At 47.0% G+C, this 14646-nt stretch overlaps 1 protein-coding gene across 3 annotated transcripts in view; it reads right to left on the minus strand.

Annotated features, from left to right (window-relative positions):
- The window catches only part of SPATS2 (spermatogenesis associated serine rich 2), a 277452-nt gene that overhangs the window by 248107 nt on the left and 14699 nt on the right, over window positions 1-14646 (minus strand). For 2 of the 3 annotated variants that reach the window (XM_069230615.1, XM_069230616.1), the window contains exon 2: window positions 5933-6133. The exons of the other annotated variant lie outside the window; for it this stretch is intronic. In XM_069230615.1, coding sequence (XP_069086716.1) covers window positions 5933-5951 — 19 coding nt within the window. In that variant the 5' untranslated portion in view covers window positions 5952-6133. The remainder of the gene's footprint in view (window positions 1-5932; window positions 6134-14646) is intronic. 3 annotated transcript variants of the gene reach the window in all.

Raw genomic sequence — 14646 nt, forward strand, 5'->3', positions numbered from 1 at the left:
CCCGGGGTCAATGATGTTATTTTCTTGTCAGTACTAATAGAATAGACCCAGTCCTGGTGCTCGATTTATATAAACAAGCTCCCCAAGAAGCACTCATAAAGAGATTGAAAATGGTGAATTATGGTCCCCTTGTTTTAAGATCCTTTCTGTCTAGGCCTCACTCCAGAAGAGTTGGTGAAACTCTCATTCTGGATCTCAGGTTTTAATATGAAGGGTGGCCAGCCACACTCATGAAGAGTTTATGGAAAGCCCATTCCTGTTGTGTGGCTTTAGTGTCTAGCTATTCTAGCTGCTCGCTTTAAGGATCTGGAAAGGCTCCAATAATTATCTACTTTACTTAGGCAAGCCGTCACAAGCAAACTTCATAGAGAATTTGGGAAGCAACTGGCTTGATCTCATTATTCAGAATCTGGTTATAATGCCCAGGTTGTCTCAGCTGCCCTCAAGAATGGTTTATCAAAGCCATGATCTTCTGGCTTTAGTGGGTGTGCTGCACGGCCATCACCGCTGAACAGATTGATAAAGACCTAAGTCAGGCCTGTTATTTAGAATCTTGGTTGCTTAGAATGTACTCATTTGTCTTTTTCACAGGCCTGGTCTTTGTGCAAAGTTTCGGGGAACCACGCTTTAGTGTCTGGTTTTACTACTTCTACTGTACTGGCCCTGCTCACAAATGGCTTGAAAAAGCTCTGCTTTGGAACTCTTGTTTTCAGAATCTGGGTTGTTTTGTCTGTGCTAATGAAGGGTGTTGAAAAGCCCTCCTGCAGAGCTGTGGCCTTTGTATCTAGGCTTTCCCTGCGGTACCAGAAGGGACTTGGGGCATGTGCCCTGGTTTTAGTTTCTGGTCTGTTCTAGGAGTACACATCAAGTGTTATGAAATAACTATGTCTGCTTCCTGATGTCAGTCTACAGGCTACTCCGCTGTCATTATGAAGTGTTCGCACTGTCAAGATCCTGTTTTTAAATATCCGTTCTTTCCTAGACAGAGCCCTGAAGAGGTTTGGGAAAATCCTATTCTGATACCCTAGGTTTACTCTCCAGTCTGTCCAGCTGCACTCACGAGACGTCGGTGAAAGACCTATTTATGTTACCTGGTTTTTGTATCTACCTGCCCTGATGATGGGTTTGGGCCAGTTGTATTCTGGTTCCCTGGTTTTAATATTCGAGTTGTCCCACAAACACTCATTCGGAGTTTGTTTAAGGATGGAAGCCCTATTTTGGGGCTGTTGTGTTCACCTTATTTAAGGGGTTTGTGAAATTCTATTTTCTGATTCAACTGTCAGGCTGTCTCGGCTGCATTTAAGTTGGATATGGGAAAACACTATTATGGTTCCCTCTTTTTAGCATCCTCTAATCTCAGTTTCAGAAAGTACTATTCATAGGCATCCGTTTTGAAGCCTGGTTTGTTTCTCGTGCAATCAGGCCTATTGCATTGGCCATTGACGCTCAGAGGACTTCGATGGTAGGGCTATGAGTGAAGCCACATTATGGGAAGACTGACCAGAGATTTTCTGTCTAACCCCAAATTAGTCTACGTTCGGACAATTGTCACCAGAATACAGTTTATCCACTGCAACAGCTGTGAGAAAGAAATGAGACGATGCAGTTTAGAAACGTGTGCTTAAGGGGTGGCGATGACAGCATTCCATTTAATGGCAAGTTATAAAACTATATTCATGCCAAACATAAATCTTATCCCCTTAACTCCAAAGATCTTCAGCCACGCCGTTTGATTCTGTGTGAAAATACAGACTCCAAACAATAGCCTGCAAACATAAAGACCAAGCAAAAACATCGACTGCTTCAAAAGTATCATTTTCAGCTACTCTCCCCTGCCAGCTGTTGAAAAACTGAATTAAAATGCTATTCTAATTCCACTCATAGCAAACTGGATGCAAGTGCTTCATGGGAAATTTGTCTAAACGGATATTTTTATTTTTTGACAAGCTACATATCTGAGTCTTTTGTTGTCTACATTTCAGTACTCATGTTTCCACCTGCTACCCTTTCCAGACCCCCATCCCAACACTTCATTTGTTACAGACTCCAGCGTGCTAACAGGTGCACTCACCAAAACGTCCTAGTGAATAGAAGTGTATGTTAAACCAGACGGCAGATCAGACAACCTCACGCTTTGTGGCTCAGCGAGCCACCAGCCATGGGTTCAAGCCTGCTGTAAGGCGATAAACTGTCAACAAGTTGAACCCATACCTGTGACATTTTTGTACAGCACGTTATTTTAGTATACAGCCTATTTATAATCAATCTTATGGTCAGACAAAGTGACCAGGTGGGTTGATATGTAAGGAATAGAATTCGGGACACCGGTTTAAACAATCCACAGCGTAATGAGGAGGAGAGCTTAATCAGGTTTTAAACCCATCTATCGGCACGCAGACTGACGTGACAGCTGACAATATGTAAGCTCTGGATCAATGCCTAGCCAAAGACAGGAGGCTTTTCCACACCAAGTGGCATTTTAGTTCTCACACCATCACACAACACACCCTCCCCACCACCATCATCATCATCATCATCAATTTCATGGTGCCAGTTAAATCATAACTCTGCCACTTTGTTTTATGTGCCAAACTAAGGGACACAACATTTGGATGCATAAAAACTCAGAATAATATGTTCCAAAGCAAGGTAAGGAAACACTTTGAGTCCATAAGCAGATTAAAAGGAGCACCACGTTTATTCCCTAAAGTAAAAGAAATCTGGGGAAAGAGAAGGAGGCCAAGGAAACGATATTGGCAGTTTTCATTGCTTTGAGAGAGCACAAACCACACCATTGTTTCATGCACAGAAACAGACTTTTGAAACGTGTACCTGGAAATGAGACAGGGCAAAGAAAGGCCCACGTGAATTCAGGACTAGTCTCTTCTCGGTCACCTCCTCATGCCAACAAAGCTGGTTCTGTGAGCACTGAAGCCCCCACCCCTGCGCGCACACATACACACACAAAGGCTCTGAGCTCTTTATTGTAATGGCTGACTGTGTAAGTTACCGTCTATCTGCACCTGACCCCGAGCTTCTACCTCCGGAGCGCTGCCTCAGGTACGTTGGGGCATCCCACCAGGAGTTGCTAGGGAGGGAGGGCATGGACTGTACAACCCCTAAGGAGGCCGAGTTTGGACTGCACCAGCTCTTTGGACGGACAGCAAGGACTGGGCTAGACCCTAAGGAAAAGGAGCAAAGGCAGTGGCAGCAACGTGGAAGGGGGCAAGGGCAGTGACAGCCATCTTTAGTAGAGTCGAGGAGTGCACCAGCACCCTTGGAGAGGGGCGACAAAACAGGCCAGCACCGGGGGAGGTGGAGGCAGACGGTGATGTGAGGTAAAGTAGGAACTGGGACTGCAGAACCACCTCCGAAGTTAGGGCATAAACTGGGCTAGAGCCTAGTTAGGGACAGCATTATCTCTCTAGTGATTTTGGGGGAGGGGGGTCGTGGAGGTGGGGGCAGGAACTGTGCCGTTCCCCCAAAAGAGATGTTGCAGTGATGGCACCAGCGGTAGGAAGAGAAGGCACACAAGAGAGAAAGGTGGCAGTGTCAAAACCAAAGCAAAGAGGGCATACAAGGGAGAAGTTCAATAGCACCCTGAATGAGTGGGAGGAATTGTAAAGATGTCAAAATATGGCCGCACCCTAGCCAACGTTGGGGCATTCAAGCTGTGCCTGCATCCTTGGAAAGAAGGCATAAAGTGTGGCTCTGCCGGGAGAGCACACAAGGGGGCAGAAACTGAGGCTGCATACTACAAAAGGTGGCACACACCATGGAAGGAAGGGGGTGGCATGAAAAGTACCAGCACACTGCAAATTGTACCACATGCCACAGAAAGTGGTCGGAAGTGGGTGCTGGCAGAAACTGCGCCAATACACCGCAACAAGTGGCACATGCAGTAGAGCGCAAAAGCAGTCTTAACACACCGTAAAGGGCAAAAGTGGTGGGGTACAGCAACAGTGCCAGTACACTGTACAAAGTGACAAACGCAATGGGGTGCAGGTGTAGTGCCAGCACAGTGAGGTTATGGTGTGAAGGAACTACAGGTTAAGTAAGCCACTGAAAGCAACTGAGGAATTCAAGAGGACTTTAAGCTGAGTCTTCATCAAAACTTTCTTCTCGTGGAGCATCAGTAGAAGCAGTGCAGAAGTACGGCCGCAGCGTGTTTGCACAGCACTTCAGAACTATAACTGCAGAATGACAGAGTCGGAGGGCTTAAACAAACTGCCTTTAGAGAAACAAAAAGGGGAGCATGAGCACAAGCAATAAATAAGTTATACTGGAATTACCTTGGAGCTGCTGCTGTGCCACATATTTAAAGATGTGAAAAATGTTTAAGTTATAAGCCCACGGTGTCCTCCTGTCCATAGCCCACCTGAACCACAGCAGCAAAACATGCCAATATGTGTCACTCAGGGGAGGGGGGCTGGGCCCCGAAACATATTTGGTGGGCAGAATGCTAGCAACAAATCCTGTGGGAACCCCACAGTGCCCATTTTAGTACAGCTTTGGGGGGGGTGAAGATGTCAACAAGAGCAGACATGGAAAAGGGGTGGGTCGATCACAAACAAAAAGTCTGAGTGACAGACATATTCTGAAGATGATAAGAAGTGAATCTCTCAGTGTCCGGAGCTGATAACAAAGCGAATAGACGGAGACCAACAAGGAACTGCAGGAGCCGACCACAGAAGACAATGAAAAGTCACTGCACAGGGGCGTGTCACAGCGCTCCTACTTTACAAAGCGTGACATGTCACTCTATGGCAAGATGCCATCAGATCTCTCAGTGCAGTGCGACACAGTGCCATATCACCGTGTACCACGCAGATCTTAATGGGCATATAATGTAAATCCTAATATAGAAAGAATAGTAAGCTATTATCTGTCATCAAAGAGCTGCGTGCAAATTGCAAGGTATAGATTAGAGTGTTATGACTGTTTCCCCAAGCCTTTCATTATCCTAATGTTGCAAACAGGGTTCATATGGGTAGAAAGTAATTCTTATTAGTAAAGACCATGGTGGTACTTTGTAAATTCTGGGCTTGTGCTTCTCCTGATCAAGCACGTTTGAACTATACTGCCCACCAGTATGAAAGACATGCTCCCTACACCTTCTAATTCTCTGTATTATGTAGTATTTCCTATACACTGAATTACACACATGATCGATTTGCCTCTGTGGAATGTGTTTGGGATATAAAGTGCTCTGACACGCTACACTGATATGAGTGGCGCACGAAAACTAAATGCATGTCAGAGAGAATGGTTATGGAGACGTGGGAGTACTGTTAAAGGGTAATAGTGTGGGAATATGTGGTGAAGGTGGTCATTTGGTGTCACCAACAAGCACCGGGCCCCACCAGCGCTAAGGCCGGCCCTGTAGCGCCCCCCCCCCTCCCCCTCCACCAACAATATGAGATATTCACATCACTTTATGAAGACACTTTACCAGAGATCTCATTCTCAGAACTGTGGCAGGTTCGCACACAGAAATATATAGTCAACAATTTCACACATTAAAGGTGAGAAATTTAGAGGTCAGTAAACATAGACATGGTGTCAGAGCTAATCTACACTGCAGCGCGAGGCAGTGACAGGTCAGTGCACAAAGACATACAGGCAAAGATTTCGACACTGAAAGATTAGCAAGTGAGAGGTCAGGAAATGGAGACATGCTGTTAGAAAGAACTATTTTACACCGCAGTGTAGACAGTGACAGGTCTGAGAGAGACTGAGGGAAAGAGAAAAGGAGAGAGACAGAGAGGCTCGCTGGCAGGTCAGTGCAATAATACATGCCGTCAGAGGTCTCTGGAGAACTTGGAGCTGCAGTGGAAACTAGTGAGACAGAGGTAAAGGGACAGGACCCTGCACAGCCTACGAGTCGCAGCCTCGCACACTCCAGTGCACACAAGCAGAGGACCCTCCTCACCTTTCTGCTTCCTGGACATGGCGGCGGGATGGGGACCGGTCTGCTGCTTAGGGGCTGGATTTGACGAGCAGTCAGTCAGGGCGGAGACCAGTGCCTCGGACAGTGCCGGTCAGGACAGGAAGCGGCGGACCAAGGCGTCGGGGAGGGCAGATGTGCCAGCGGCGGCAGAGTGCACACGTCCACAGGAGCGAGCAGCAGGACCTGCAAGGAAGCACAGAACAGGAGTGAGGCGACTGCTTTGCTGGGGGGGCAAGCAGCTTCTGGGAACTCCTGGCGAAAGCAACAGCTGGGGGCGGGGAAGGAGGATGCTCCTCCCAGTTCGGGCGCAGCCAGGTGCGCGCACACCTGCCCGGGGATCCCTGCGGTTCTGTCAGAGTAGGGACCGCAGCACGACGCCCTCAGCCTCCCTCCCTCTGTGCAGGACCTGCCGCGAGACCGGGGCATCTCCAGGGTGTCTCCCAGCCCCCCGCACCAGGACCTGCCCCATAGCCTCCCACTGGGCCGGACCTGCGCCCCGAGCCTGCCGCAAGATAAGGACATCTCCAGAGTACCTCCTATTTGGCAGGGACCTGCACCCCCTTCTGCACAGGGACTGCAGCACATACCCCCTCAGTCGCATTGCCACTGGGCAGGACCAGCGCCCGAGCCTGCCGCGAGGCCAGGACGCCCAGGGTGCCTTCCGGGACATGCCGCGAGATCAGGACAAATCTAGGGTATCTCCAGCCCCCTCACCAGGACCAGCGCCCCGAGCCTGCCGCTAGATCAGGACCTGCGCCAGGACATCTCCAGAGTACCTCCCCATTGGGCAGGGACCTGCACCCTCCCTTTCCACAGTGACTGCACCTCTGTCGGCATCCTACTGGGCAGGACCTGCGCCCGAGCCTGCCGCGAGACCGGGACATATCCACGGTGCCTCCCAGCACTTCGACCAGGACCTGCCACTAGACAGGACATCTCCAGAGTGCCTCCCACTGGGCAGGACATGACCCCTCCCTCTCGCCAGCACCTGCACAACGACACCCCAGCCTGCACTGGTCTGGGAATGGACCTACTGAAATACACCGCCAGCCTCCTTCCTACTGAGCAGGGCCCTGCAGCACAACACCATCACCCTGCCCCCTACCGGCTAGGTACAAGCAGAACGACACCCTCACGCTGACTCCCACTGGGCAGGTACCTGGGCACAGATCTGCAAGAAGACACCCCAAGCCTGCCTCTCCAATAGGGCCTGCTGCACGACACTTCCAGTGAGCTTCCCACTGAACAGGGACCTGCAAGCAGTGCTGCAATCGGAAACGGAGTAGCGCCGGAACTCACTATCAACAGCACGTGTTTGCCCCTGAGATGAGCAGGTACTATCCTTTTCGAATTAAAGAAGTGCAGGTACTCAGTACCGGACAGTATCTGCCCAGTTACAGCACTGCCTGAAGCACAATACCATCGGCACTCCCTCGAAACAGGGTTCAGCTGCACGACTCCATGCGGCTGTTTCCACGAGCCTGGGACATGCAGTACAACTTTCTCTGCCACCCTCAGAGTGGGAACCTGAAGCACGACACCTCCAGCCTGCTTCTCTCTGGAGCGAACATCAACCTCTCTTTGGACATGGACCCCGGGCAGGGACCTTCTGCACAACACCCTCAGCGTGCCTCGTACTGGGGTGGGACCCTTAGTTTAACACCCGCCCCCCGGACAGGGACCTGTAGCACGACTCCCTCAGCCTCCCTCGGAGGAAGGGGCTGCAGCATGATACCCGGAGCCTGCCTCCTACTGGACCGGGCCGTAGCACGAGGAACCCCCCTCCTCCCTCCCCCCCCCCCAACCCCCAACACTCCCTCAAGAAAGTGACCCGCGGCACGACTTCCTCTATTAGCCTCGTTCCGGGAAAGGTCACTGCTGCTTTCCCAGGCAAAGGCCAAAGCACCCTCAACCAGTTCTCAGGGCAGCGATCCCATCCTATATCCCATGTCGAGATCAGAGCATGCAGTGAGACACCCTCTACCCCTCGGCCCGCTGCTGGACAGAGGCAAGCACTGGGTCTCACAACCTGCTTTCTTCGACACAGAAACTTGCAGGACAACTACTTCATCCTGCCCCCTACACCAGTGGTCTGGGGACCCCTGGGGGTCCGCAAAGCCTCCTCAGAGGGATAGCGACTACTTAGAAAATTAAATAATATTAACAGATTAGGTCCCCAGCTTTCAGTAATGACTCAGTGGGGGTCCCCGGAATCCAATAATAATAATTCACTGGGGGTCCCTGAATTCCAATATTGCTAAAGTGGGGGGGCCCCAGAAGTCAAAGGTTGGGAATCACTGCTCTAGACAGAGACCAACCACATACCCTACCTACACCTAGCCTCCTCTTCAGTTCAAGGTCTTGTAGCTTGGGTGTAGGAACCGTGGAGGGCATGGAATATATCCCCCACCTCCCAAGATTTTTGAGTGGAGGTGGGGCATGCAAGGGACACTATCCCATCGCCCCAAGATTTCTAAGCGGAAACTGATTTTAAACAGGGCAGAGTAGTCTCTCTGAAGAAATGCTGCACATCAAGGAAGTCTCCTTGAAGGAGTGTAACCTGAGTTGAAAACTCCGAGGCGGTCATAGGACCTTTTTGTTTGGTTAATTATTATTGTTAGTTATTTAATAGCAGCTTTTTGTCAAGCCAGGGAGCCAGCACAGTATGGGAAGGCAGGAGATGCTATTTCATTTTACTTTTACTTCTGGCTTGGTTGACTTAAGAAGAGACGATTTTAGGAGAGGCTCAACACCTTAATGACTGCAATTAAATAAAATACATAAAAAAAAAACAACGAGGTATCAAAGCCCCCAGAGAGTTTGCTCCAACAGCATGGTCTCAGACAAACAGAAAAGGACATCTTTAAATCTTATTACAACGCACATGTACACATTTGTGTATGGTGTCAGTTTTATTCAAGGAGTGATGCATATATTTATTAATCTCTAGGTAATAACACAATAACATTAATTGAATAACTGAAAACGAAAGACTGACCTTTGGCATTTAACGAAACAGAAGGATGGGAACCTTCAGTCTTAACTGTACTATAAGCAAACCTGGACTAATATCTTTGCTTCCCCACCTGACCAGAATGCACAATTCACAACCCATCTCTTTACTTCACTTTCTTTTATCTTCCCTGACCATACGGAATGAGAGCACATTTAAGAAATTCAGTATAGGATCCAAGATCTATAAAAACCTCATGTATGTATGGTCAAGATAAAATAATCTTGCTTCACATTTAACAACAATATAGGCTATATAGAGGACGTAAACTGACGCATTATAGGTAACTTGTGGCAACATCATTAAAGCATGGGTTATTCTTGGATGATTTGTTTAAAAAATACTTTAAATAAATGTCACTCAAGTTCAGTGATGGAGTCATCCGCACTTCATGGAGACTGTTAGATACTGGGTCTCTAGTTGGCAGAGGTATGCACCCTGTCCAAGTAGGGACCACAATCCTAGTCAGGATAAGTCAGCTACACACCCTAAATTAACCTGTGCTCAACCTTCGGTAGCTTAGCACAGAACAGTCAGGCTTAACAAAGAGGCAATATGTGAAGTATTTGTGCAATACATTAACACAGAGAACACCACAAAAAGACTCCACACCAGCTTGGAAAAATAGATATTTATCTGAGTAAAACAAGAACAAATATCCAATAAGTAGAAATTGAGATATACATTTTTAAAGATTAAAATGTGAAAACAGTGCTTAGAAGTCATTAGCAGTCAAAAGATTACTTGAGGTCACGGGGGACCTGTGCAAATCCCCAAATCCAGGACTACCACGATGGAGGGTAGGTCAGCTACAGAACCCATGCAGAGTCAGCTGAAATATTACCTTTGATGGAGCAAAGTGTCAACGGCGAGGGCACGATATATTGGAATTTTCTACACATTCGGGTCACTGCATCATCATCGGGCTCCACTGAAGTGAACGAAATGCGTTGTAGTCGAGCTGCAGAGAGCATCGCCGGCTGTAAATCTGCTGTCTTAGAACAGCCTCTGCGTCGAATGAGTGATGAGCTGATTTTTCTCATGCACTTGAGACAATGCTTTGGTTTTTGCAGGAATCAGCTGCAGAACCCACTTCTGAGGATCATGACAGGAGAGTGGCACCTCAGGCAAGGGTAGGAGACACAGATGACAGAAGCCAGAAGAACCAGGAGAGTTGCAGGTAGTCTTTGATGTCCCTGGGACTGCGGAGAACAAGGGGCAAGCCAACAAGCCCTTGGAAAATCTTGGGTCGAAGAATGTAGAGAACAGGTCTAGGCGTTCTCTTTGCAGGCAAGAAGCAGCAGGCCAACACAGCAAAGCAAGTAGCAAAGTCATAGTCCCTCCTAGAGCACAGCACACAGCAAGCAGTAGGCCAACACAGAAATGCAGCTGAAGAGTGGCATTCCCTTCTGCCAGCACAGCAGTCCTTCTTCCTAGCAGAATGTCCTTTTTTTAAGTAGAGTTCTGGTTTGGTGGGGTTTGGGGTCCAGTACTTATACCGAGATGTGCCTTTGAAGTGGGAGAAACTTCTAAAGAGGCATCTGAAGATCTCAAGCTCCCTGCCCTTTTTCCCCTGGCTGCAGACTCTTAACAGGGGGGCATACTCCCCTTGGTGTGAGCAGGCACATAGCCCAATTCATGTGTAAGTGAGTAAGTGCTAAGCTCCACCCCCCCATCAAGACGTTAAAGGCCATTCAGCATGGTGATGGGCCATCAGGATGCAAATGTCACACCTCAGCCCCCTTTTTGTGTGACTGTCTAGAGGGAATGCACAAAACCCAGCTGTCATCCACCCACATACATGTATTCAGAGACAGACAGAGGCACAGAATGGTTAAAGTAAGAAAATGTCAACTTCCTAAAAGTGACATTTTCAAGCCTACAATTGGGAGTCCAGCGACACCATACTCCATATCTCTATTGTGTCCCAATTGGGAATTACACTTAAAAATACTTTAAGGCAATCCCAATGTTGCCCTATGGGAAAGATAGGCCTTGATGTAGTGAAAAACAAATTCATTTCAATACCAGCTCATGTTATACTTAAAAGTACATGTCCAACTTTTTTAAAAATACACTGCACCCTGCCCTTGGGGCTAATCAAGGCCTCCCTTAGGGGTGACTTATATGTGATAAAAAAGGAATGTTTGGGCCAAGCAAGTGGGTGTACTTGCCAGGTCAAAATGGCAGTTTAAAAATGCACACACAGGCTCTTCAGTGGCAGAGCTGAGACATGTATGAAAGTTTACTGTTGTAGGTAGCACAATCAGTGCTGCAGGTCCACGGGTAGCATTTAATTTACAGGCACTGGGAACCTATATTTCACTTTACAAGGGACATATAAGTATATTAAATATACCAATGGTGGATAAGCCAATATTACCACACTTTAAGGAGAGAGCACACACACTTTAGCATTGGTTAGCACTGATAAAGTGCAGAGTCCTAAAGCCAACAATGACAAGGTCAGAAAACGAGGAGGAGGAAGACAAACAGTCTGGGGATGACCCTGCATAAAGGGCTATTCCCAACAGAGACACTCAAGAATTTTCATTTTAAAGTCATCATCCTACTTTTTCATTTCACTGTTTCCTCATTTACATGCTCTGATGGCTCACCTTGAGTATTACCTCTTGGAACCAAATCAGACTGTGGGATCACTTCTTTCCAAGGTTGCCTGTGTCCCTGCGCCTACAGAAATTTAGTGTCTCCCACACCCTTGCCTTATTGAACAACTGCATAACCTGAGGGTTCACACAAACTTACAACTTTTTAAGGTTTGCACAGTGTGCTGTAAAACTCAAGTATTGCTTTCATTTCCACATGAATGATCGGAATTGTACAATTGATGTATCTATGCCAATCTAACCCAACAAAGCAGGGAAATCTTAGATGAACTGAAAAGGACAGCCAGATTAAGAAAGCACTGTGGTCCAACACCGACGACAGGAAGTGCTATACAAATGTTCGTAACACAGCAGCATAAGCTGCAATGCTCAGATGATATTAATATTCAACACACTTGTATGTCACCGACCTGGCCATATGGACAGCAGAGCACTTTAGCTGCTTCAGACTGGCAGGCACAGGAGTTCTTTGGGATAGAATATAGCACTTAAGGCAGTAGTATTTGCCTATTGTCTGTCTTTTGTTATGGATGAAAAGATAGTTACATTTGGGGTAGATCATTTGTCTTACAGACCATCAGAAGGGTCTGAGACAAAACCCCCTCATAAAAATGGGGCCTTTGGGTAGTATGTAATATTCTGGGGTTTTATCAGGGCGGGTGGATTTTCCTCATGTTGCCAGCTTGGCTTTTATTACTGTTATCTTACTCATTTGGTGTATGTATACAGCTGCAGGCAATGCACCAGTCTTTAACAAACATTGGCTATGTCAGTGTATGTTTTGTTTTGTTATGGTTTTGCAAAAGTTTATTGTTCGGGAAGCTGTGGAGCTCCCATCAGTTAAAACAAAACGACTAAAAGCAAACATTGCCATAGTAGTACCTGGTGTTTAAGGGAACTACTTTGTAGTTGGATGTACTCCTTGTGTAAGTGCAGAATGCCACCATTCTCAATGAGGCTAACCAATGGCTGAAGTGGGCTGTCCCCACTGACCCACGCTGTATGCTGTAGTGGGTGGAAGAAAAATGTGAATAGCACAATAACAGACCATTGATGGTAGGATAGGCTAAAAGTCCCTACGTATACATTATTATAGATATAATTTTGGTAAAACCAAAAGGTCTTGGTTAATACATAGCCTAAAATGATGCACAGCTCCTCCCCAAGTCACCAAGATTGTTACACCACTAGTTTCTTCATTCATTTGGCATAAATTAATTAATTTGACAGCAACCTCAGTTTAAAGAAAGTTACACTTATTTTGCACAGCATTTGCAATACTATGGGCCTTCTGTGATGACACTCTTGTTGTAAACACAGAGCCCTCACTGGCTAGACTGGCACTATGAAGATGCCTTAAGGCATGCAAGCCACATGCAACCAAGCAGTAGTAAAAGGTAGGGCGTGGATGCCGCCAACAAACAATATTAAAACGTAACATATTAGTCAGATCACGTAGTATGCACCCAAGAGCATAGACAGTGCACCTAGCTGGCTATCACTGTGCGCACAACAGCATTTGCCACCATGAAAAAGCCCACACAAACATCCAACTGGACAGAACTTCAGGCACATAACATTATCCAGATAGGCCATGCACTTGGCTATGAAGGTGTCTCAACAGTATTTCCCATTTCCACCCAACATCACTCAGTACTCAGCACCTACAGAAATACACTTACAATTTGACTTTCGCAGGGAGAAGACACTAGCCAGAGCCCTGGATATGAACACAGCATGGGACAAAGTAGTATGGTTGGCAAAGTACTGTCAACTCCACAAGAGTAGCCCACACCACACCAATATATCTTAGAACCTTTCAGATAAAGTTACCTTGAGCATAATCAACCATCAGAGGCAAAACATAACTAGGTAGTGATGCTGTCTAGAAAAAAAGATGTACAGCCTGGGCAAGAGGCAATCAATGATTCAGCTGACATGAGAGGAGTGGATACTGCACCAGTCACCTTGCCAGGGCCAGGCTGAAGCTAAAGCTGGAGAAAGCAGCTGGAACAGACACACCAACATTATTGATAACACCACCTTTCTTAAGGATGCACAGAAACGCAGTGAATACTCAGTCATCCTCAGCAACAGGTTTCAAGTCCTGAAAGACTAGAGAATGACAGAGAGCTAGTAGAAGTCAGGGATAGAAGATCAAAGAAACAGTGACATCAACCTGCCAAGAGGTTCTCCACCGAGACTCTCCACAAAATCTAACAGAGAAAGGAAAAGAAAACCGGACCAACACCAGCTGAACAAGAGCAGAAAAAGTGAAAGTTCAGGGTGAGTACCCCGAAAGCAACATGGTAGCAAACAGAAGTTTAAGAGCATACAAACAAAGACCCATTGATGGTTTTGCCACAGAAGCCAAGAAAGCAGTGAGCCATGGAAACTTGAAAGCACTTTGCAACATAACGAGGAATCTCTCTGACAGAAATGGCAAGCCAGAAATCCCTGTTAAAGATAAGACTGGGAAAACAATTATGGACTGGATTCTCCACAGACATACAGCCAGCCAACAAGGATTGTCAATAGACTGCAACAGACCAGCCAAGGAAGAACTATGGCAAGTAATCAAAACATCTAATTAATGGGAAGGCAGCAGGGCCTGACAATATTCCTGCAGAGGCACGGAAACATCAGTAGACATGCTGCACCCCATGTTTGGGAGAATCTGGAAAAAGTGGCATCAGACTGGAAAGAGGGATATCTCATCAAGATTCCTCCAAGAAAGGTGACCTGAGTAACTACAAAGGGATCACTCTTCTTTCAACCCCAGGCAAAGTGTTCAACAGAGTCAACCTGAACACAATGAAGGAACAAGTTGATGCGAAGCAGGCAAACTGGCTTCTGCAAAGCTAGATCATGCAAAGACCAGACCGCAACACTGCGCATCATCATTGAGCAGTTGATGGAATGGAACTCCCCCTTCTATGTCCCTTTCATCGACTATGAGAAGGCATTCAACAGCGTAGACAAAGAGACCCTTTGGAAACTCCTCCGCCACTACTGCAGGCCAGATAAACTTGTAAAAATCAACAGGAACACTTACG

Source organism: Pleurodeles waltl, chromosome 4_2, assembly GCF_031143425.1.
Source record: "Pleurodeles waltl isolate 20211129_DDA chromosome 4_2, aPleWal1.hap1.20221129, whole genome shotgun sequence".
In the NCBI taxonomy this organism is placed as follows: Eukaryota; Metazoa; Chordata; class Amphibia; order Caudata; family Salamandridae; genus Pleurodeles; species Pleurodeles waltl.